The sequence below is a fragment of the Triticum aestivum genome, chromosome 3B, assembly GCF_018294505.1.
Source record: "Triticum aestivum cultivar Chinese Spring chromosome 3B, IWGSC CS RefSeq v2.1, whole genome shotgun sequence".
In the NCBI taxonomy this organism is placed as follows: Eukaryota; Viridiplantae; Streptophyta; class Magnoliopsida; order Poales; family Poaceae; genus Triticum; species Triticum aestivum.
The window spans coordinates 426,083,291-426,109,279 of NC_057801.1; the positions used below are offsets into that span (position 1 = coordinate 426,083,291).

Sequence of the window (25,989 nt, forward strand, 5' to 3'; positions counted from 1 at the left end):
ACCAACAAACACCTTCGGAGATACCTGTAGAGAATCTTTATAATCACCCAGTTATGTTGTGATGTTTGATAGCACACAAGGCATTCCTCTGGTATCCGAGAGTTGCATAATCTCATACTCGAAGGAATATGTATATGACATGAAGAAAGCAATAGCAATAAAACTGAATGATCAATATGCTAAGCTAACGGATGGCTCATGTCCATCACATCATTCTCCTAATGATGTGATCCCGTTCATCAAATGAAAACACATGTCTATTGTTAGGAAACTTAACCATCTTTGATTAGTGAGCTAGTCTAGTAGAGGCTTACTAGGGACACGGTGTTTTGTCTATGTATCCACACATGTATCAAGTTTCCAGTTAATACAATTCTAGCATGAATAATAAACATTTATCATGTTATAAGTAAATATAAAATAACAACTTTATTACTGCCTCTAGGGATATTTCCTTCAGGTCCCCCCTCTCTCCCACCGCCGGAGCATCCAACGGAGAGAGGAGGAACCCCTCGACTCGCTGGCGAAGGACGTAGAAGCCGGGTCGCCTTTGGTTTCGCCTGTGTCGCTGGGAGGGTGAAGCGAAAAGAAAAGAAAAAGTTTTAGCAATACTAAAGTTGGTCACTATTTTTGTAGTATGCGGTTCCCAAAACATACAAAAGATCACTACATTAAGATAAAAGGAGTATCATACAAGAGTTGTTTGCGAGTATAGTAGCATGTGACCTTTTTTCATGGTAATAAGTATCTTATTTATATCATAAGTATAACAGTACAAGTCATATACATATCAACATGGCAAAACGGAGAAGAAAGAAGAAAGCTAGCATTTGCACAAAGGAACATAAGCCAAGAGGTAAAATTACAAACAAGACTGAAGAATCCTCTGAGCTTGACACCGACATTTGCCACCTGCCTCTGGCACTAGCATTGCATCCACAAAAGGAAAAAAATGACGGATCACCTCCACACCCGAGTTCGACGCAGCTCCAACGCTGATAAAATATGCAGCTTTGCGAACCTCCAAGGTGGCTCGCCAAAGACAAAACCATTACCATATGAATTAGACCGGGGCAATAGCCCGGACACACAATCGAACTCCAAATCTGGCACCCCCACACGATTAAGATGTCAGAGGAGAAAACCATACTTGCCATCCATGAACCATGAACCCATCAAACGATCCACCATCTTCTAGATGCCGCTGATGGTGACCACAATCTGCACCCACTCCTCAAATACATCCCAAGCTCTGCGCCGACTGATACATCTCCAATGTATCCATAAATTTTTATTGTTCTATGGTATTATAGTATCAATCTTGGATGTTTTATATGTAATTATATATCTTTTTTGGGACTAACCTATTAACTTAGTGCCAAGTGCTAGTTGCTATTTTTGCCTGTTTTTGGTTTTTCAGAAATTAGTACCAAACGAAGTCCAAATGCCACGAAACTTTTTGGCAATTTTTTTTTGGGAAAAAGAGACCCTTGAAGCTTTGGGAGGAGACCAGACATGCAACGAGAAGGCCACAAGGCACTTGGGCGTGCCCAAGTACCTCGTGGGCCACCCTTGGCTCCGTTTGACGTAGTTCCAACTCTATAAATTCTCTAAAATTGGGACACCAATAGAGAGCCACCCAAAATACTTTTTCCGCCGCTCCAAGTTTCTGTTCTTCGGATATCCCTTCTGGAGACCTTTTTCGGTACTCTGCCGGAGAGGGAATCGATCACGGAGGGCCTCTACATCAACCTTGCTACCCTTCCGATGATGTGTGAGTAGTTTACCACAGACCTGCGGGTCCATACCTAGTAGCTAGATGGCTTCTTCTCACTCTTTGATCTTCAATACAATGTTCTTGGAGATATATACGGTGTAATCTTATTTTGTGGTGTGTTTGTTGGAATTTTCTATTGGGTTTATGATCAGATTATCTATGAATATTATCTGAGTCTTCTTTGAAAACTTTTATGCATGATTATTATATCTTTGTATTTCTCTCCAATCTATCCATTTGGTTTGGCAAACTAGACTGATTTATCTTGCGATGGGAGAGGTGCTTTGTAATGGGTTGTATCTTGCGGTGCTCTATATCCCAGTGACAAAAAGGGACAAAACACATATTTGTATTGTTGCCATTAAGGGGAAAATGATGGGGTTTATTCATATTGCTTGAGTTTACTTTGTCTACATCATATCGTCTTGCTTAAGGCGTTACTCCGTTCTTTACGAACTTAATACTCTAGATGCATGCTGGATAGTGGTCGATGTGTGGAGTAATAGTAGTAGATGCATGCAAGAGTCGGTCTACTTGTCTCAGACGTGATGCCTATATACATGATCATTGCAATGGATATCGTCATAATTTCGCCTTTTCTATCAATTGCCCATAGTAATTTGTTTACCCACCGTATGCTTTTTGTCCGAGAGAGAAGCCTCTAGTGAAAACTATGGCCCCTGGGTCTATCTTTATCATATATTAAAATCCAAAAATACCGTGCTGCAATTTATTTACCGTTATTTTATTTTGTGTTCTTGTTTATCTATCTGTCACTATGAGATTTGAACCTTGCAATTAACCTCCAAGGGATTGACAACCCCTTGTTTGCGTTGGGTGCAAGTATTTGTCTTTTGTGTGTATGTGCCATTCACGAGGTCTTGCGTGGTTTTCCTACTAGATTGGTAACCTTGGCACTTAACTGAGGGAAATACTTATCTCGACTGTACTTCATCATCCGCTCGTCTTTGAGGAAATCCTAACGCAGCTCACAAGTAGCAGGAAGAATTTCTGGTGCTGTTGCCGGGGAGTCATCACCGAAACCTATCAAGTACCGTTGCATAAACTTTCATCTCCTTACATTTACTTTCATTTTCCATTTGCATCTCGTTTTCATCTCACCCACTTCTAAAAAGTTCTCACAGAAACAAAAAATATTTCATTTGCCTTTTTGCTTGATTGATTGTATGCTTGCTTGAAAGTTGGTATCATGTCTGAATTTGTTGTCGAAAAAGGTGAAGAGGGTAAAATCCCTAAGGTTGAAATTCCCTCAAATTTGGATGCTAAATCTTTTTCTAACGAGGAGTGAGAACATCATAGGAAAAAGCATTATCCAGGAATTCTTTAATTGTACGGGAACTTTGGTTTGTGATGACATTCCTATTCTTAAAAGAACCAAAAATTATGCCGAAGCTATTTCTGCACTTGTTCTTAAGCATGAGAGAAGATTTATTCGCACTCATCCCACTTTGCAAAGATTGTTCTATGTGTTGTCTATTATAAACAACCATAAGGCTAAAAAATAGCTACTCTTGTCCTCATGAATGAATTTGATTACATAGTACGAGAGGCTAGAGAGATCTTTGAATTTTACAATATGAGCCATGAACATCCTATGATAGATGAGATTTTATAAAATGAAAATTGTTTTTTGAGCTTTTGTTTCTTGATAACGACATTTTTGATAAAAATACAAAAAAGGAAGTACCTCCCTTAACAGAATCCAACAAGTTTTCAATGGTATAATCAATAATATTCTTGGATTGTAAAAGGGAACCAACAAGGATTTGACACTGTTCAAGAATTCATCCGATTAATTAGTGGACAGTTAATCGCTACTCGCAGGGTAGCCGAATCGAATAGCACATATTCATCATGTTAACTTGTTAGGTCAATTAATTGGCCGGTTAGGCCGATTAATTGGTTCTTAGGCTGATTAATCATTGCTGGCCCATAAACTTGTGGGCAAAAAAAGCCCAAAATGTTGCCCTGTGACCCCTCCCATCCCCCTGTCGCTCCTTAATATCTAGGGTTCGTAAACAATAGCATATTTTGGTATATTACATAGCTGAGAGCATGAGAGTATGGCATAATACATTAAAAACTAGATATATGTTGGCAAGTTGCTACTTAATCTACTGATTAATGGTCGACCGGTTAATCCAGTTAACAGGCTGATTCACCGGTTAATCGCTACTCTCAAGCCGACCGAGCAGCTACCAGTTACCGATTTCCTGAATAATGGGATTTGATGATAGACAACTTAATAATGCTAAGATTTTGTTCGATGATGTGTTCCATATTGTTTTTGAAAAACCTCCTAATAAACACACATCAAAAGATGAGAAAACTAAGGATGACAACACTTAAAACTATGCATTACGCCTAGCTAGGGGCGTAAAATAATAGCGCTTGTTGGGAGGCAACCCAATAGTTATGTTTGTTTTTCTTGTTTATTTCTGATTTTTTTTGCGTGCACACAACATGCTACTGTTATGGTTGTGTCTTTGTGTTTAAATTAGTGTTTGTTCCAAGTAAAGCCTTTGGGATGATTTGGTTGATAGTTGATTTGATTCTGTGAGAAAAAAGAAACTTTTGCGCCCAGTAGCAGAACTGTTTAGGTTCACTGGAACGTGATAAAATTATGAATTTTTTACACATGATTGATATACAAATTTCCCACATTTTCCTAATGTTTCAGAATTTTTGGAGTTACAGAAGTGTTGTGCTTAGACAGATCATTACAGACTGTTCTGTTTCTGACAAATTCTATTTTCGTTGCATTGTTTGCTTGTTTTAATGAATCTATGGATTGTATCATGAGGTATAATTCATGGTGAAGTTAGAATATACTCCCTCCATTCCTAAATATAGGATGTATAGTTTTTGGCACGGGAATTAAAGAACGCACATGGAGGGAAAATTTCACAAGTTTTGGGTGAGATTACACCTGACTAATTGACATGAGTAAATAAAGGAGCTTTCCTGATATAAGGAAATGTAATCAAATTCCTAAAAAATATTCAAACGAGTGGTGCAACTCTATGCACCTTATATTTCGGATTTTTTCTTAAAAATCTATACACCTTATATCAAGAAACGGAGGGAGTAGTTGGTATTATGCAATAATAAAATATGAATGGGTTTACAACAGTACCTAAAGTTTATGATTTGCTTGTTATACTAATGGATCTCATGAGTTTCTGTTGAGTTTTGTGTGCTGAAGTTTTCAAGTTTTGAGTGAGACCGCGATGGATGAAGGAATAAGGAGTGGCAAGACCCTAAGCTTGGGGATGCCCAAGGCACCCCAAGGTAATATTCAAGGACACCCAACACTCTAAGCTTGGGGATGCCCCGAATGGCATCCACCCTTTCTTCTACCAACCATCGGTAAATTACTTGGAGCTATATTTTTATTCATCACATGATATGAGTTTTGCTTGGAGCGTCATGTTTATTACATGAGTCTTTGCTTTGTTTGTTTTTTAGTTTGCCACAATAATCTTTGCTGAACACACCTTTTTGAGAGGGACACACATTATTCGTGATTTGTTTGAATACTCTATGTGCTTCACTTATATCTTTTAGAGAACGACGATGGTTATATTTTAAAGAAATAGTTGCACTCTCATGCTTTATTTATATCATTTTGAGAGTTTGATAATAGTAATGGCAATATGCACAAGTTATGAAATTGGTCCTAATATGATAGGTATTGAAGAGGGATAAAATAAAAAGTTTTATGCAGATCAATGAATATGATAAGTTTGATTCCTTGCAATAGTTTTGCTATATAAACATGGTAATATGTGGGATGTACTAGTGAATGGTTGTGGTTTAGTAAGAATATTGGTGTTAAGGTTTGTGATTCCCGAAGCATGCACGTGTAGTCTCTCGTTATGCTAAGAAATTGGAGCCCGATTTATTATTGAGTGTCTTCCTTTGCGTGAAGGTCGGGGGCATGTGGTGGTTAACTCCTACCAACCTCCCCCAGGGGCATGTGTAGTAGTACTTTGTTTCGAGGGCTAATAAACTTTTGCAATAAGTATGTGAGTTGTTTATGACTAATGTGAGTCCATGAATTATACGCACACTCACCTTTCCGCCATTTGCTAGCCTCTCCTGCACTGTGCATTGCCCTTTCTCACCTCGAGATGTGGTGCAAACTTTGTGTGTGCATCCAAACCCCGTGATATGATACGCTCTATAACACATAAACCTCCTTATATCTTCCTCAAAACAGCCATCATACCTACCTATTATGGCATTTCCATAATCATCCCGAGATATATTGCCATGCAACTTCCACCGTTCCGTTATTATGACACACATCATCATTGTCATATTGCTTTGCATGACCATATAGCTGACATAGTATTTGTGGCTCAGCCACCATTCATCATTTTTATACATGTTACGTTAGATCATTGCACATCCTGGTACACTGCCAGAGGCATTCATATAGAGTCATATTTTGTTCTAGTATCGAGTTGTAAGTACATAGAAGTGTGATGATCATGGTTATTCATTATTAGAGCATTTTCCCAATTTAGGAAATAAAATAAAAATAAAAAAGAGCCAAAAAGAGCCCAGAAAAATAGGCCAAAAAGAGCCCAACAAAAAATGAGAGCAAAAGAGAGAAGGGGAAATGGTACTATCTTTTTCCACACTTGTGCTTCAAAGTAGCACCATGTTTTTCATATAGAGAGTCTCCTATGTAGTCACTTTCATATAACTAGTGGGAATTTTTCATTATAGAACTTAGATTCTATATTCCAATGATGGGCTTCCTCAAGTGCCTGAGGTCTTCTAGAGCAAGCAAGTTGGATGCACAAACACTTAAATTTATTTTTGAGCTTTCATACACTTATATCTCTTAGTGCATCAGTTGCATGGCAATCCCTACTCCTTGCATTGACATCAATTGATGGGCATCTCCATAGCCCGTTGATTAGCCTCGTCGATGTGAGACTTTCTCCTTTTTTTGTCTTCTCCATATCAATTTCTAATACCATACTCTATTCCACTCATAGTTCTATATCCATGGCTTGCACTCATGTATTGCGTGAGGGTTGAAAAAGCTGAAGCGTGTTAAAAAGTGTGAACCAGTTGCTTGGCCGACACCGGGGTAATGCATGATTTATACTTTGTGTTAAGAAGATAAAGCATGACAAGGCTATATGATTTTGTAGGGATAGCGTTCTTTAGCATTGATATTTTGAAAGTCATGATTGTTCGTTGGTATGCCTGAGTATTAATGTTTTTATGTCAAATTATAGACTATTGCTTTGAATAATTTGGATCTAAATATTCATGCCATAAAAGAAAGATTACATGATGAACATGTTATGTAGCATTCCACATCAAAAAAAATTGTTTTTATTATTTACCTACTTGAGCACGAGCAGGAATTAAGCTTGGGGATGCTTGATATGTCTCCAACGTATCTATAATTTTTCATTGTTCCATGTTATTATAGTATCAATCTTGGATGTTTTATATGCAATTATATATCATTTTTGGGACTAATCTATTAACTTAGTGCCAAGTGCCACTTGACGTTTTTTGCTTGTTTTTGGTTTACCGCGAAATCATTACCAAACGAAATCCAAATGCCATGAAATTTTTTGACGATTTTTTCCTAGACAAAAGAGACCCTAGAAGCTTCGGGAGGAGACCAAACGTGCAACGAGAAGGCCACAAGGCACTTGGGCGCATCCAAGTACCTTGTGGGCCCCTGTGGCTCCGTTTGAGCTAATTCCAACTCTATAAATTCTCTAAAATCGGGAAACCAACAGAGAGTCACCAAACATACGTTTTCCACCGTCGCAAGTTTCTGTCCTTCGGAGATCCCATCTATGGACCTTTTTCGATACTCTACCGGAGGGGGAATCGATCACGAAGGGCCTTTACGTCAACCTTGCTGCCCTTTCAATGATGTGTGAGTAGTTTACCACAGACCTATGGGTCCATACCTAGTAACTAGATGGCTTCTTCTCTCTCTTTCACCTTCAATACAATGTTTTTGGAGATCTATTCGATGTAATCTTCTTTTGCAGTGTGCTTGTTGGGATCCGATGAATTGTGGGTCTATCATCAGAACATCTATGAATATTATCTGAGTCTTCTCTAAACTCTTTTATGCATGATTATTATAGCTCTGTATCTCTCTGATCTATCCATTTGGTTTAGCCAACTAGATTGATTTATTTTGCAATGGGAGAGGTGCTTTGCGATGGGTTCAATCTTGTGGTACTCTATATCCCAGCGACAGAGACAGACAAGACACATATTTGTATGGTTCCCATTAAGGGGAAAATGATGGGGTTTATTCATATTTGGTGAGTTTACTTTGTCTACATCATGTCATCTTGCTTAAGGCGTTACTCCATTCTTTATGAACTTAGTACTCTAGATGCATGCTGGATAGCGGTCAATGTGTGGAGTAATAGTAGTAGATCCAGGAAGGAGATGGCCTACTTGTCTCGAATGTGATGCATATATACATGATCATTGTCTTAGATATCATCATAACTATGCGCTTTTCTGTCAATTGCCCAACAGTAATTTGTTTACACACCATATGCTTTTCGTTTGAGAGAGAAGCCTCTAGTGAATACTATGGTCCCTGGGTCTATATTTATCATATAACAAAATCCAAAAATACCTTGCTACAATTTATCTACCTTATTTTATTTTGTGTTTTTGTTTATCTATCTATCACTACGAGATTTGATCCTTGCAATTAACCGCCAAGGGATTGACAACCCCTTGTTTGCGTTGGGTGCAAGTATTTTTCTTTTCTTCATAGATGTTCTTCACAAGGTATTGCGTAGTTCTCCTACTGGATTGATAACATTGGTTCTTTACTGAGGAAATACTTACTTATCTCTACTGTAATGCATCATCTTCTCCTCCTCGTGGAAATCCCAATGCAGCTCCCAAGTAGCACCGACGTTGGAGCAAACACCATCACAACGACGGAGCCCGAGGACACAAGTCCGCAATGAGGATGCCGCTGCCACGCCATCCTTGCTTGAACAGACTAGTTTTCAAATCCATCCCCAACCATAGGACCGATCACCTCGTCGGAGTGGGATCAGAAGAATCTTTATTCATCACCGCCTTTGCCGCAGCCGAAGCCACAACGATGAACTGTCTAAAAACCTAAACTATGAGAGTCCAAAAACTATCTGTACGCGTTTGTCTGGCAAGTAGCCTGTGACCTTTGCTCAACCCAGCCTAAATTACCTGAAATATTGTTGTATGTGATGACTTTGTCGAATGAACCCAACTTTTCCAACTTACGTACTTAGTACTTAGGTCATCTCCAATGTCAACCCCCAAACCCCCTGCAACCGTCCAGACCGCATGGTCCAAACATGTTTTGCCATCCAAAGCGGTCCTGCATTGGCCTGCAAACCGGTTCGGATGTGCTTTTTCCTGCAAATTAGAAATAAAGTGGGGGAGGGGGTGTTTTGCAGGCTTCCAGACCGCTAACGCATCCACGTCTGGCAACCATGGCCCCACCCAAAACCGTCCTCCCCCGCTTGCGCGCATTGCCCAACGCCAGCTACCAATACAGGCCGCTTAGTGCGACCGCTCCGCATTAACGTCGACCCAGAGCAGACACGACCTCTCACTGCTCGCATTGAAGCAGCGCTCCAGCCGAGAGAGCACCGCCCGCTACACGCCCGGCTGAACACGCCTCCTCGCCACATTCAAACGGCTACAGACCGCCCGCCTGCCTCAATTAAACTCGGGCGTGTGCCGAGAAACTTACTTCATCACATGTCCATTCGTGAGCCAACCGACATTAAACACAACGCCAGTTGGCTCCCCGCGTCCGGCCGCTATTTAAACGATGCCAGACACCGGGAAAAAATCCCACCACACCTCCGCTCCCCATCTCCTCCTTGTACCATTTTTTCCACACACTCCATGGCATCCGGCGGGTAGTAAGAGTAGTTCTATGACATAAAAGCCGACTAGGTAGCCCGCGGGTACGAGCCAACCAACTCACTGCTTCACTTCCCTTGCTGCTCCAGGCCGCTGCATAGGGATGAAAACAGAGCAGAAACGGACGGAACTGAGTGCTACCACATTTGTTTTCATATATTTTTGCAGAAGTGGAAACGAATACAAAAACCTCGGAAATGAATACGGAAACAAATACTACCAAAAGCAGACATGGAGCAAATACAAAGCGGACACGGAAACTGAAGTGGTCATTGATTGGAACATAAAAAACCCTTGAATAATAGAGAAATACACATAAAAACATGTTTAATGAATTGTTAACATGGCTACAAAATAACATCGTTATGTTAGCAACTTAGTGTAGTATTGTAGTAATACTGGACAATTGCGTATAGGGTCAAGCTGCGTACATGTGTGGTAGTAGAAGTTGGGCTCAAATGATCCATTCTACTCATTGTATAATTGTGTGTTGTTGGTGGTTGGACTACAAAGCAGCCATAGGTCTATAGTAAAAACGAAAATTTCATATTCATAGAAATGGAAAATTTATGGGTCAACATGTGCTCTTTGGTTTCCATTGTGGGTCAACATGTGCTCCACAAGACCATTGACTAGCTGCGTGTGCACCCGATGATCTCGAAGATTTTGATGCATCTGTAGAAAGTTCGTAAGCTGAGCTGTATCTTGATCTTTCGGGATTTCAACTTGTTCTCTAGGTGCTTCAAAATCATTGGTTTGGGCTACACCATCAACCTCGTCCTCGACAATCATATTGTGCAAAATAACACAACATGTCATCAGCTGCCAGAAAGTTTCCGATTCCCACATCATTGCAGCGCTACGCACAATTCCTCAATGAGCTTGAAGTACATCAAATGCCCTCTCCACATCCTTCCTAGCCGCTTCATGCATTGTTGCAAAGTGGCTCTATTTATTGCCATGCAGGCGTACTGCGCTGGAGTCCAGGCCGGCGACGATGTCCCCCGCGGGGAGGACGGGAGAGAGGACTGCTCTGCTGTAGTTGGCGACATAGAGGCTAGGAACGACTGCAGAGTGCGCGCAACGGCGGAGCTGCGAGACGGATGATGCGGAGGAGGAAGAAGAGAGGAGATAGCAAATGGATCTGGCAGGTTGGGGGGGGGGGGGATTTGGTGCAATTTACTGCGGGGTCGGACTGTCGGGTCCGACATGGCGCGCGTGCCCGGGCGCGCACGGGCGCCCCATATCCGCCTCATATTTGGGTTGGATATGAGGGATGCCGGTCAGCCCGGTCGTCTGAGGCACCCGCCTCGGTCAAAATTTCACGAGCCGACAGTGAACTGGCGGCCCGTCTGGGCATATGAGGCGGATTTGAGGCGCCCGATTGCAGATGCTCATACTACTACTCAGCTAACGCACTTGTTGGTACTTGTTGATCCTGTTTCACTATCCGGCCATCTAGTAGTTGTCAGCAGCTAGCTGTTTTTTCTTTTGTTCGTACAGCAAGTTGATTTGAAACACATAGAACGTGGCGATGTCATAGTTGACAGGAAAAACGTCAGCCAACGAGGAGCGATGGCACGCATGTCTTTGGACACATTCATATCCGAGCATCAAACATACAACGCTGTCCGACACAAAAATTAGTTCAAAATATTCATCATAGAACTCCAAGGCTCAAAGTGCTCAACTAGAGACAAGCTAGTAATTAACATGAGCACGCAACATTTCGATGGCACGAGCGATGACACCAATTCTGCATGAGAATTCTGCAATGGGCATGTACATACATCTGCAAAGTATAGCTAAGACGAACTGAAAACCACAAACAACACCGCGCCTACGATCGATCCTGAAGACCTGAACTAGCAAGCTACTACAACGAACACCTTTAGCTTGGTTCTCTCTCTCACGCCTCGCCGAAGACGGCCTCCCAGACGTCCTCGAAGGCGGCGATGATTGCCGGGTGGTGCTCGGGCGAGTTGAGCGAGAGGTACGACTCCAGGAGCTCCTCCATCTTCCCCACGTTGGCGATACGGCGCTCCACGACCATCTCCACCATCGAGCTCCGGAAGTCTGCGTATGGGTTGCTCGATCGCTTCACCACCGCCATGCCCACGCCAATGGCTCCGATTTCTTCCACGACCATCTTCTTGATCGCATTCGCATCCTCCTCCCTTTTGCTGTTCTTGCAGTAGTTGTGCTTCGTCGCCAAGTTAACCCGCGGCTGGAAGGCATCGGGTGGGTCCCTGGCACTTGGCAACGCGCGCCGGGGCGCTCTGCGAAGCCCGTTCCTGTGGCTCTTCCTGGAGGCATTGCTACTGTTGGTGTGGTAAAACTCGCAGGTCGAGTCGGAGGAGAAGCTGAGGGACGAGAAGAGCGTCGTCGTCTCAGCATCCTCGCCGCTTTCGTCGTCGGTCGCCGTGGACGGAGAGCAGCTGTACGGCACGGAGTTCATCCGCGGCCGCCGCAGACGCCGACAAGAGGAGTATGAGCGATGCCGCCTTGACACCGACCTAGAGCGTGCACCCCTGCTCTTCTTTGCATCGTTTGTCTGCACCGATGGCGGCAGGAGAGGAACAATGGAGTGAACAGGACGGCGACCGGAGACCCCACCTGGGTAGTCGACGGAGGCGTGGACGACCGACGCGCTGCGGTGACGGTGGCGGCTTGAGCGGCTGCCTTCCACAAGGTTGGGCCTCTGATAGGTGCAGTGGGTGCATAAGTCAGGGGAATGTAGTGGCTCTTGGTGGGGGTTGGTGTTGGCCTTATCGAGGCTAACGAAGGCCGTGGCCGGGGTGGTTGTGGTCTTGGTGGCGTTGCTGATGCAAGAAGAACGCACAAGGAGCTGTGCGAGTTTCTGCTTCAGCCGGACTCCGGTGCCAACGCCGGTGCGGCGGTGGGGGCTTTCGTCCATGGACGGTGAGCGCAGTGTGTGTATGATTGATCTCGGGAGATGGAAATAAAGCAAGGTGGAGAAGAGAGAGGAGTGTCTGGTTTCCGGACACTGGTTTTTGGTTTATAGTCTCACCCGTGGCTTTGGGTGTGGAGTTTCAAGTGAGAGGGGTTAAGAATCCCCGTCAAAAAAAAGAGGGGTTAAGAACCTGAGGAAGCAAGTGGGCAGAATCTGGCGACATCGGCCATGTGGAAGGTGTACGGGACTGTGGGCACGAGCTCAACATTTGGTTGGCCGCCGACGGATGTAAACGTAAGCAAGTTTGTCACGGTCTCCATTCTAGTCGTGTGACTAATTTCTTTTTTCAGGTATCCAGAAACAAGAAACGAAGGGGGCCACGGGCGCTCTCAGAGCTTAGCGACTTTCGGCCGTCGGATAGAACTGCTTGATGCGTTTTTAGACGTTAGATCAAGCCGTTGGACAACCTGAATCGTCGGATCGAAGCCCTCTCCTGTAGCAATGAATAGTTATCCTTTTTCCCCGGCATCGTTCACTCCGTGGCTTCGACCGGATCCCGCTGACGTGTGGGGTCGCTCGCGTGTGGGCCCCATTTGTCAGTGACTGTGGCTGTGAGTGTGGCATGTGCGTCCCCGGCACGCGCACCGGTGGGTAAATATCCCGTGCCACTGCGGGCAATACTGTGCCCCCATCGAGGGTATTTTGGTCTTTTCGTGTCCAGGCCGTGTGCGTGGTGGACGGTGGTTGGCTCGTGCGGCTATGGGGTGGGGGAGGGCAGCGGCTTGCCCTTTCATGCTCCCATTCGCCCCCTTCGTCCCCTTCTCTCTGGATCTCCTCTTCTCTCGCCGATGAGGGACTCCTGGATTAGGGGGTATCCGGACAGCCGGACTATATACATTGTTCGGACTATTGAAGCGTGAAGACACAAGACTCAAGACTCCGTCCCGTGTCCGGATGGAACTCTCCTTGGCGTGGAAGGCAAGCTTGGTGATCCGGATGTTATATTTCCTTTCTTATAACTGACTCCATGTAAACCCTAGCCCTCTCCGGTGTCTATATAAACCGGAGAGGTTGGTCCTTAGAAGGCCGATCACAATTACAATCATACCATCATAGGCTAGCTTCTAGGGTTTAGCCTCTACGATCTCGTGGTAGATCTACTCTTGTACTACCCATATCATCAATATTAATCAAGCAGGAAGTAGGATTTTACCTCCATCGAGAGGGCCCGAACCTGGGTAAACATTGTGTCCCTTGCTTCCTGTTACCATCAGCCTAGACGCACAGATCGGGAACCCCTACCATCAGCCAGTTTTGATACCGACATTGGTGCTTTTATTGAGAGTTCCTCTGTGTCGTCGCTACGAGGCTCGATGGCTCGTCTCGTTGTTAGGGACAGCGTTACCTCCGGGGGAGCTCTGGTTGTAGGCCAAATCTCCGACTAGGCGACTTTGTCATGGCCGCCCCATCGGCCGTCACGCCGATGATGGCCTTTCGGGTCATCACGCATAACCTTCGCATCAATCCGGAACTCGCCGAACAGATGGATCCGATAGAGCTCTCTTCTCTTAATGAGCTCTTGGATCACATCGCCGCTTTGGGAGTCGCTACGGACTATGACCGGATCGGGCTCAAACCCGACCGAAGGGACATTAAATCCCCGCCGGCCACCCACGAGATAGCGGTAGTGGAGGAACCACACAAGGATTATCCCTCTATTTTGAGGATGAATTATGTCCGGATCACCGAGCTCCCTGAGCCGGACACCCGCTCAAGGGAAGACATGACCCGGGTCCCGGACTTAGAATCAGGCATTGGGCCAGAGAAATTGGGCAGCCCCCTGGATCCCGAGCTGTCAAACTCGGAAACTCCCATGCCCCGGGGTGCTAGATCGGATCCGAATTCGGATTCAGCTATTCCTGCCCACACAGAATTAAACCGTCTCTCTCATATCAGGCAAGAGCCCCAGGAGACAGTACATCGTTACTGGGCCAGATTCCTCCTTGCTCTAAACAAGGTCAAGGACTGCCGCAAGGGGGACGTGGTCTCACTTTTCTGCAAAAACTGCACGAACAAAGGAGTCCTTAAGCTATAAGTCGCCGTGACATAGCACACTATGCGGACTTGGCAACCATAGTACAGAAGTATTGTGCGATGGAAAGCGTCTGGAAAACCCAAACCGAATTCTGGGATAGTCCGGCTCTCACCAAAACCTTTGTCCGAACTAAACGGACGAACTCTTGTAAGTCGGCCGATCCAGTCCCAAGAAACCAAAGCCCGCCCCAGGGCGGGGAACTATATTGGAAGGATAGCTCGATGGGCCATGTAGACTCCACAGCACTCCGGACACAACACCAACTCATAGCCTTAGGGCATGTTGGATACTCCGGCAGGTTGCAAAAAGTGGCGAGGACCTTCTTTCAAGCCATAAAGCAGAACAACATCCCACCAACAAACACAATACGGTACTAACAGTCTTCGAGACTCTTGCCTCAAACAATAGGCGCAAGCGAGCTCATCAAAGCTCCGCTGAAATTTGCCATGTGGCCAAAATAAACCCCTGGAATGACACTGCTATAACTTTCAATGCCAGTGACGAACCTCGATTCCAGACTGTCCGGGCACCGGCCGCTCTGGTCCTCAGCCCAATCATGGACAGCTTTCGGCTCATTAAAGTACTCATGGACGGCGGAAGTGGATTAAACTTGATCTATGAAGAAACACTCAACAAGATGGAAATTGACAAAAGCCGTATTAAACAGAGCGGCACAACCTTCAAGGAAATTATCCCTACTCGGGAAGCGTGGTGTGCGGGAAAAATCACACTCGATGTGGTATTCGGCACCCTAGAGAATTATAGGTCTGAAGAAATCACATTCCAAGTGGCTCCTTTTAGCAGCGGATACCACGCCCTTCTAGGGCGGGACGCGTTTACAAGCTTTCAGGTTGTACCCCATTACGGGTACATGAAGCTTAAAATGCCCGGACCCAATGGAATCATCACTCTAGCCAGTGATCCGGACGTCGCACTTCGCACCGAAAACAAAACCGCAGCACTAGCCCTGGAAGCATTATCCGAAGCCCTAGCAGCCGAAGAGTTAACAACACTGCGGGCCACCATGGACAGGGACGATGTGATACTCGACAAGCGACCCAAGTCCACCTCATTTAAACCCGCAGACGAGATAGTCAAATTCCAAGTCCATCCAACGGACCCCATGAAGACAGCTTCCATCGGGACACAGTTGAGCCCCGCGATGGACGCCGCACTACGAGATTTCTTACGCGAGAATTGGGACATTTTCGCCTGGAACCCATCGGACATGCCGGGCATCCCACGCAGATTGGCCGAACACAGCCTCAATATACTAAAAGGATACAAACCGGTCAAACAGACTCTAAGACGGTTTTCAGAGCCCAAAAGGCAAGCCATGGGGGAAGAGCTAGCCAGGCCGGATTCATTAGAGATATCAAGCATCCGGATTGGATGGCAAATCTAGTAATGGTACCAAAGAAGAACAAATCCTGGCGCCTGTGTGTCGACTTTAAAGACCTCAACAAGGCTTGCCCCAAGGATCCCTTTCCCCTCCCTCGCATCGATCAAATCATCGATGCCACAGCAGGACACGATTCGCTGTGTTTCCTCGATGCATACTCTGGATACCATCAAATAAAGATGGCAGAGTCCGACCAAGCTGCAACAACTTTCATAACGCCATATGGCCCTTTTTGCTTCAACACTATGTCTTTCGGGCTTAAGAACGCCGGAGCAACCTACCAACGCATGATTCAAACATGCCTGGAAAAGCAAATCGGCAAAATAGTGGAGGCATATGTGGATTACGTGGTCATAAAAACAAGACACGTCGATACCCTAATAGACGACTTGAGGCTTACATTCGACAACCTCCGAACATACGACATCAAGCTGAACCCGGAAAAATGCGTTTTCGGCGTCCCCTCGGGGAAACTACTTTGCTTCATTGTTTCCAATAGAGGAATTGAAGCGAATCCGGCAAAGATCCGAGCTCTGTCACAGTTGGCTATACCAACAGACCTCAAGCACATCCAGAAACTAGCCGGATGCGTGGCTGCTCTAAGCCGCTTTATCTCCAGGTTAGGAGAAAAGGCATTACCTCTTTACCGCCTTCTTCGGCGCACCGAACACTTCGTGTGGACGGATGCAGCCGCGGCCGGGCTGGATGAAATAAAGACCTTATTGGCCAGTAATCCAGTACTAACAGCGCCAGATATTGGCGAACCTATGCTGCTGTACATAGCTGCAACACATCAAGTTGTAAGCGCGGTGCTCGTCGTGGAACGAGGGGCTGACGGATACAAATTCCCGCTCCAGAAGCCGGTTTATTACGTATCCACGGTCCTAACCCCATGCAAATCCCGATACCCACACTATCAAAAAATAGCATACACGGTCTTCATGGCATCCCGAAAGCTACGACACTACTTTCAAGAGTGTTCGATTACGGTGGCCTCCGAAGTACCACTCAACGACATAATAAACAACCGCGACGCTACGGGCCGGATTGCCAAATGGGCCATCGAGATCCTCCCGACATAACATACAAACCACGGCGGGCCATTAAATCACAAGTATTGGCTGACTTTGTCGCCGAATGGACAGAAGCCAAACTCCCTAAAGAGTACGGCACATACTCAAACTGGATCATGCACTTCGACGGCTCTAAAAGGCTGGCCGGATTGGGAGCAGGGGTAGTCCTGACGTCCCCCAGCGGAGACACGGTCCAGTACGTCCTCCAAATATTATACACAGACTCCAACGATGCAGCCGAATATGAGGCTCTGTTGCACGGTCTTCGGATGGCGGTCTCTATGGGCATTCAACGCCTAGAAGTGCGCGGGGATTCAAACCTCGCAATATCACAAATAAACGGAGACTTTGATGCCAAGGACCCGAAAATGGCGGCCTACCATAATGCCGTCCTCAAAATGTCAGCTCGGTTCGAGGGGCTCGAATTCCACCATGTGGCTCGAGAAAACTATCAAGCGACGGACATCCTCGCTCGCATCGGCGCTAAACACGACCCTATCCCACCTAACATATTCCTGGAAAGGTTTTTCAAGCCCTCCGTAGTATGGGAAGGGGAGTCCGGCAATACTAGCACGGATCCAAATACACCCCCAGATTCCGAACTATCAGACATAATCGGAGGTTCTACCACCGAAATGACATCCTCGGCCCACAAAATCATGGCTGTAATCGCCCTGTGGACCGAGCCTTTCTTGGCCTACCTAAATAGGCAGGAGCTCCCCGAAGACCACAATGAAGCACGCTGCATCATCCGGCGCTCTGAAGCTTACAAAGTCTACGAAGGGGAACTCTACAAGAAAAGTGCTACCGGAGTACTCCAAAGATGCATCTCCGAAGAGGAAGGGCGGCAGCTCTTGGTTGAAATCCATGCCGTACTGGGCGGGCACCACGCCGTGGCTCGAGCACTAGTCAGCAAGGCCTTCCGTACAGGTTTCTATTGGCCAACGACCCGAGCAGACGCACAGGACCTTGTCCAACATTGTGTCGGTTGCTAGCTCTTTGCCAATCAGAGTCATATGCCCCCTACCTCTCTCCAAACAATCCCCATAACTTGGCCCTTCGTGGTCTGGGGGCTGGATATGGTCGGACCTCTTAAAGGGGGAAGCTGATGACCCACAAGTATAGGGGATCTATCGTAGTCCTTTCGATAAGTAAGAGTGTCGAACCCAACGAGGAGCAGAAGGAAATGATAAGCGGTTTTCAGCAAGGTATTCTCTGCAAGTACTGAAATAAGTGGTAACAAATAGTTTTGTGATAGGATAAATTGTAACGAGTAACAAGTAACAAAAGTAAATAAAGTGCAGCAAGGTGGCCCAATCCTTTTTGTAGCAAAGGACAAGCCTGGACAAACTCTTATAATAGGAAAAGCGCTCCCGAGGACACATGGGAATATCGTCAAGCTAGTTTTCATCACGCTCATATGATTCGCATTCGATACTTTGATAATTTGATATGTGGGTGGACCGGTGCTTGGGTGCTGTTCTTACTTGAACAAGCATCCCACTTATGATTAACCTCTATTGCAAGCATCCGCAACTACAACAAAAGTATTAAGGTAAACCTAACCATAGCATGAAACATATGGATCCAAATCAGCCCCTTACGAAGCAACGCATAAACTAGGGTTTAAGCTTCTGTCACTCTAGCAACCCATCATCTACTTATTACTTCCCAATGCCTTCCTCTAGGCCCAAATAATGGTGAAGTGTTATGTAGTCGACGTTCACATCACACCACTAGAGGTTAGACAACATACATCTTATCAAAATATCAAACGAATACCAAATTCACATGACTACTAATAGCAAGACTTCTCCCTTGTCCTCAGGAACAAACGTAATTACTCACAAAGCATATTCATGTTCATAATCAGAGGGGTAATAATGTGCATAAAGGATCTGAACATATGATCTTCCACCAAATAAACCAACTAGCATCAACTACAAGGAGTAATCAACACTACTAGCAACCTACTAGCACCAATCCCGAACTTGGAGACAAGAATTGGATACAAGAGATGAACTAGGCTTTGGAGATGAGATGGTGCTGGTGAAGATGTTGATGGAGATTGCCCTCTCCCGATGAGAGGAGCATTGGTGATGACGATGGTGATGATTTCCCCCTCCCGGAGGGAAGTGTCCCCGGCAGAACAGCTCTGCCGGAGCCCTAGATTGGTTCTGCCAAGGTTCCGCCTCGTGGCAGCGGACTCTCGTCCCGAAAGGATCTCTCCTATTTTTTTCTCATCGAAAGACTTCATATGGGAGAAGATAGGCATCGGAGAGCCACCAGGGGGCCCACGAGGTAGGGGGGCACGCCCAGGGGGGCGCGCCTCCCACCCTCGTGAGCAGGGTGTGGGCCCCCTGGCCTTAATCTTTGGCGACGATTTTTCTTTATTTATTTTAAGGTATTCCGTGGAGTTTCAGGACTTTTGGAGTTGCGCAGAATAGTCCTTCAATATTTGCTCCTTTTCCAGCCCAGAATTCCAGCTGCCGGCATTCTCCCTCTTCATGTAAACCTTGTAAAATAAGAGAGAATAGCCATAAGTATTGTGACATAACGTGAAATAACAACCCATAATGCAATAAATATTGACATAAAAGCATGATGCAAAATGGACGTATCAGAAGCCATAAGAAAAAATACTTATTGGTCATGGTGGACAAGTTCACCAAATGGATAGAAGCCAAACCAGTCAAAACGGCCGAATTCGGACCAATAATAGACTTCATATCCGGGGCCGTACACCGATACGGTGTCCCCCACAGCATCATCACTGATAATGGCTCAAATTTCACAGCCGACGAAGTGAAAACTTGGTGCGGAAAAATGGGCATTAAGCTTGATTACGCTTCCGTCTACCATCCCCAAACAAACGGCCAGGTAGAGCAGGCAAATGGTCTCATCATGAGCGGCATCAAACCCAGACTAGTGCGATCCTTGACAGAGTCGGATATGCACTGGGTCGAAGAGCTCGACTCCGTACTCTGGGGGCTGCGGACCACGCCGAATCGCACCACCGGATATACACCATTTTTTATGGTATACGGCGAGGAAGCAGTACTACCCTGCGACATAATACATGATTCGCCGCGCGTACGCATGTACGAAGAGAAGGAAGCCGAGTTAGATCGGCAGGATAACTTGGATGCCCTAGAGGAGGAGCGCAACGTTGCAAAAGCCCGCTCCGCATTCTATCAGTAGCAGGCTTGACGATATCAAAGCAGAGAAGTGTGGGCCAAAACCTGCAATATTGGCGAGCTCGTTCTACGCCTACCGGAGAAGAAGAAGGACGAGCTCAAACCAAAGTAGGAAGGTCCCTTCGTCATTGACAAAGTTCTCACCGGAGGAGCAAACCGCTTACGTAATGCATCCGATAACAGACTCGAGCCGAACCCATGGAACGCGGCCAGACTCCGGAGATTCTACGCCTAACGCCAAACTCAATGTTCGTCTCCTTACCCCTCCTTTTTAATTATGCTCCACCCATTTTCCTTTCTCTACCTTTTTCCTCTTCACACAAAGTATTCAATACAGTACGGATGCCCGGACCACTCCGGCCGTACTATGTGTGTAAGCAATACCTGGGGGCTTCCTATACGAAAGTTAAACATAATTACTTTAAATGGCTTTTTGCCCATCACATATGCGTTCTTTTTCTATATGTGTCTTTTCTTCACCATTATATGCATTGATATGACTTAAGATGTGGTCAAGCTGGGTTGCCTGGCTCTTGTGTTTATGCCCTACGTTCCCGTTAATTTGGCTAGGGCATAAGGGGAGCACCTCTGCGATTGCTACTGCCGATTCAGCCGAATGTGTACCTCAGACTAGGTGAAGCTGAAAGCTAGCGTCCTTAAGAGAATATTCGGTCGGTGAACAAAAGATGTACTCATTTATTACAATGTTAATCCCCAGAAGTTTTGTATCCTGCACCCTTGTTCGCAGTCCTGACATGTGCATCGCCGCATGCGTACCCAGGGAAAGGAACCCTTAACGGAACTATTCTCCCTGGAAGATGTTTCTTACTATCCATGTAATATAACATAACTAGTTGGGTACTTGTCTGTTCAAGCACTTATGACCCCTACGCCTGGTGTGCACGCATACCCCAGTTCTGTATAACTGAGCGGGTATTCGGACACACCCCAGACTATAGTATCCAGGGGCTGAAGCGAAAAGGTCTGCCATGACAAATGATTTTAATCCGGCTAGGGACTACTTTTGTCCATTGAATTACACAGTCACTTGGACTGACTATATTCCTCCTCTATACCATCCAATAGGCTATCTAGCTTACAATCCTGTTGAGAATACTTTGCGGCTAAACTACAAGGAGTAATCAACACTACTAGCAACCTACTAGCACCAATCTCGGACTTGGAGACAAGAATTGGATACAAGAGATGAACTAGGGTTTGGAGATGAGATGGTGTTGGTGAAGATGTTGATGGAGATTGCCCTCTCCCGATGAGAGGAGCGTTGGTGATGAAGATGGTGATGATTTCCCCCTCTCGGAGGGAAGTGTCCCCGGCAGAACAGCTCTGCTGGAGCCCTAGATTGGTTCCGCCAAGGTTCCGCCTCGTGGCGGCGGAGTCTCGTCCCGAAAGGTTCTCTCCTATTTTTTTCTCATCGAAAGACTTCATATGGGAGAAGATGGGCGTCGGAGAGCCACCAGGGGGGCCACGAGGTAGGGGGCGCACCCAGGGGGGCGCGCCCCCCACCCTCGTGAGCAGGGTGTGGGCCCCCTGGCCTTCATCTTTGGCGACGATTTTTCTTTATTTATTTTAAGGTATTCCGTGGAGTTTCAGGACTTTTGGAGTTGCGCAGAATAGTCCTTCAATATTTGCTCCTTTTCCAGCCCAGAATTCCAGCTGCCGGCATTCTACCTCTTCATGTAAACCTTGTAAAATAAGAGAGAATAGCCATAAGTGTTGTGACATAACGTGAAATAACAACCCATAATGCAATAAATATTGACATAAAAGCATGATGCAAAATGGATGTATCAACTCCCCCAAGCTTAGACCTCGCTTGTCCTCAAGCGAAAAGCCGATAACAATAAATATGTCCTCATGTTTAGAGGTAGAGGCGTCGATAAAAATAAAATACGGACATGAAGGCATCATGATTATTTCATAATAGCAACATATATAGATTTTGTCATATAATTACTCATGTTCAAGTGATGATATTCTCACAAAGCTAAAATATGAATCAGAAACCTTATTGGGCACCAACAATTATAATCTCAGTCATTGAAGCAATTGCAGTTTATCATAACATCGGAAAGAGTCTATGTCAGAGCTTAAAAGCAAGTCGACATACTCAACTATCACTTAGTCCTTCATAATTGCTAACACTCACGCGATACTTGTGGTTACGGAGTTTTAATCGGACACAGAGAAAGATAGGGGCTTATAGTTTTGCCTCACAACTTTTTACCTCAAGGGTAATGTCAACAATAATAATTCATGCTCCCCCACATCCAATTAGATATATATATCATGTTCTTTCCAACATGCTGAGCTTGCCAAAGGATAAAATAAAAAGGGAAAGGTGAAGATCACCGTGACTCTTGCATAAGGTAGAGGATAATAGTAAAAGATAGGCCCTTCGCAGAGGGAAGCAGAGGTTGTCATGCGCGTTTAGGGTTGATGCACAAAATCTTAATGCAAAATAACGTCACTTTATATTGCCCCTTGTATGTGAACCTTTATTATGCAGTCCGTCGCTTTTATTGCATCCACAACAAGTTCGTACAAAGTTTATTTTCTCCGCACTAATAAGTCATGCATATTTAGAGAGCAATTTTTATTGCTTGCACCGATGACAACTTACTTGAAGGATCTTACTCAATCCATAGGTAGATATGGTGGACTCTCATGGCAAAACTGGTTTTAAGGGTATTTAGAAGCACAAGTAGTATTTCTACTTAGTGCTGAGAATTGGCTAGCATGAGGGGAAAAGGCAAGCTCCACGGTAGAGGAATCATGACAACATACTTTATCTCAGATATAAGAAAACATAACTCATTATGTTGTCTTCCTTGTCCAACCTCAACTCTTTAGCATGTCATATTTTAATGAGTGCTCCCAATCATAAATGATGTCAATGATAATATATCTATATGTGAAACCTCTCTTTCCTTATTACTTCCTATTAACTGCAATGATGACCAAAGCTATATTTGCCAACTCCCAACAACTTTTAATCATCATACTTTTTCTATGTGGAGTCATTACTTTCAATAAGATCAATATGAACTCTTTGATTCTTTTTATTCCTTTTCTTCTAATCATCCAAGATCATGGCAAAATACTCAAGCCCTTGACTCAACACTAATCTTTATTATATAGCTCACGGACTCGATTACAAAGAAGGATCATAAAGCAAAACTCAAAACTAGATCATGCCATGACTTTATTCTACTAAATCAAGATACTACTAATAGGATCGAACTAAGAAAAAACGGTAAAGATAGGAGTTGTGATGGTGATACGATACCAGTGCACCTCCCCCAAGCTTGGCAGTTGCCAAGGGGAGTGCCCATACCCATGTGATTATGTCCTCGGAGGTGATGGAGGTGGTGATGATGACGGCGGATAATCGCACATCGAGCATAAAAGTTCCTACAACTTGCGGATAATATTCTTGAGCCCAGCAATATGATCCTTCAACAAAATATTCTCCTGTGTAAGATACTTGTTCTGTATGCGGGCTAACTCAATCATCTTGAAGGCTTCAAGCTCTGTTGGAGTGAAAAGGTTAGGTAAAGGTTGAGGGATGCCTTCTTCTTTCTCCACCGGAGCTTGAACCTCCATGGCCTTCTTGATCCCTTCATCCTTGTTGACTTCTTCTGGTTCCTCTCTTTTCAACTCTATCTTCAATAGCCAAGCATCCTTGTCTTCGTTGTTGGAGGAGGGAGAAGTCATGGTGCTCTAGACCTGTCAGAAAAACAGCTTGAAACAAGAACAGGAGAGATTTGCGTGATACGAGAGTCAAAACCTTCGGGAGTATATATAATGAATTTTTACTGACCAAAATATGTATCATGCAAGGAAACAGAGTCCGGAGGGCACACGAGGTGCTCACGAGGTAGGGGGCGCGCCCTCCACCCTCGTGGAGGCCTCGTGTCCTCCCCGGACTGCTACTTATTTTTATATTTTTCTAAATATTCCAAAACAGAGAAATATTGCCTTTATCGTACCACATACCTATTCCTTTTCGGAGTCTGGAACGTTCTGGAAAGTGTCCCTTATGTATTCCTCCGGGGTTACGGTTTCAATAATATTAGTTTCAACATTTATGGGATTACCTGAAATATAGTGTTTGATCCTTTGACCGTTTACCACCTTCGGATTTGTGCCTGCGAAGTTGTTGATTTTTATGGCACCGGAACAATAGACCTCCTCAATAACGTAGGGACCTTCCCATCTGGAGAGAAGTTTTCCTGCAAAAAATCTTAAACGAGAGTTGTATAGCAATACATAATCACCTACATTAAACTCACGTTTTTGTATCCTTTTGTCGTGCCATCTTTTAACTTTTTCTTTAAACAACTTGGCATTTTCATAAGCTTGGGTCCTCCATTCATCAAGTGAGCAAATATCAAATAACCTCTTCTCGCCGGCAAGTTTGAAATCATAGTTGAGCTCTTTACTAGCCCAATATGCCTTATGTTCTAATTCGAGAGGTAAGTGACAAGCTTTCCCATAAACCATTTTATACAGAGACATACCCATAGGAATTTTTGTAAGCAGTTCTATAGGCCCATAATGCATCATTCAGTTTCTTGGACCAATTCTTTCTAGACCTATTGACAGTCTTTTGCAAAATTAATTTGAGCTCTCTATTGCTCAATTCTACCTGACCACTAGACTGCGGGTGATATGGAGATGCAATTCTATGATTAACGCCGTATTTAGCAAGCATCTTACGGAAAGCACCATGAATAAAGTGTGAACCACCATCAGTCATTAAGTATCTAGGGACTCCAAACCTCGGAAAAATAACTTCCTTAAGCATTTTAATAGAAGTGTTATGATCAACACTACTAGTTGGAATAGCTTCTACCCACTTAGTAACGTAATCAACAACAACTAAAATATGAGTGTAACCATTAGAGGCAGGAAAAGGTCCCATATAATCAAATCCCCAAACATCAAATGGCTCCATAACAAGTGAATAATTCATAGGCATTTCTTGACATCTACTAACATTACCAATTCTTTGACATTCATCGCAAGATAAAACAAACTTACGGGCATCCTTGAAGAGAGTAGGCCAATAAAAACCGGATTGCAATACCTTATGTGCAGTTCTATCTCCGGCGTGATGTCCTCCATAAGCCTCGGAGTGACACTTGCGTAGGATCTGTTCCTGTTCATGCTCAGGTACACAACGTCTAATAACACCATCTACTCCTTCTTTATAAAGATGTGGGTCATCCCAAAAGTAATGTCGCAAGTCATAGAAAAACTTTTTCTTTTGATGGTATGTGAAGCTAGGTGGTATAAATTTAGCAACAATATAATTAGCATAATCAGCATACCATGGAGTGCTACGAAAGTACTTATGACGTTAAATTGTTCATCAGGAAAGCTATCATCAATAGGTAGTGGGTCATCAAGAACATTCTCTAACCTAGATAAATTGTCTGCAACAGGGTTCTCAGCTCCTTTTCTATCAACGATATGCAAATCAAACTCTTGGAGCAAGAGAACCCATCTAATAAATCTAGGTTTTGCATCTTTCTTTTCCATAAGATAT

General features: G+C 44.6%; 1 protein-coding gene across 1 annotated transcript; it reads right to left on the reverse strand.

Moving 5' to 3' along the window:
• Positions 1-11,383: 11,383 nt before the first annotated feature.
• LOC123065450 (transcription repressor OFP3) lies at positions 11,384-12,785 on the reverse strand. Its single transcript, XM_044488722.1, has one exon. The coding sequence runs from the start codon at positions 12,651-12,653 to the stop codon at positions 11,646-11,648; it is 1,008 nt and encodes a 335-aa protein (XP_044344657.1). The 5' UTR covers positions 12,654-12,785; the 3' UTR covers positions 11,384-11,645.
• Between the last annotated feature and the right edge of the window lie 13,204 nt (positions 12,786-25,989).

Coding starts and splice junctions, on each gene's coding strand:
- LOC123065450 (XM_044488722.1), bottom strand. CDS start 12,653: ATGGACGAAAGCCCCCACCGCCGCACCGGCGTTGGCACCGGAGTCCGG.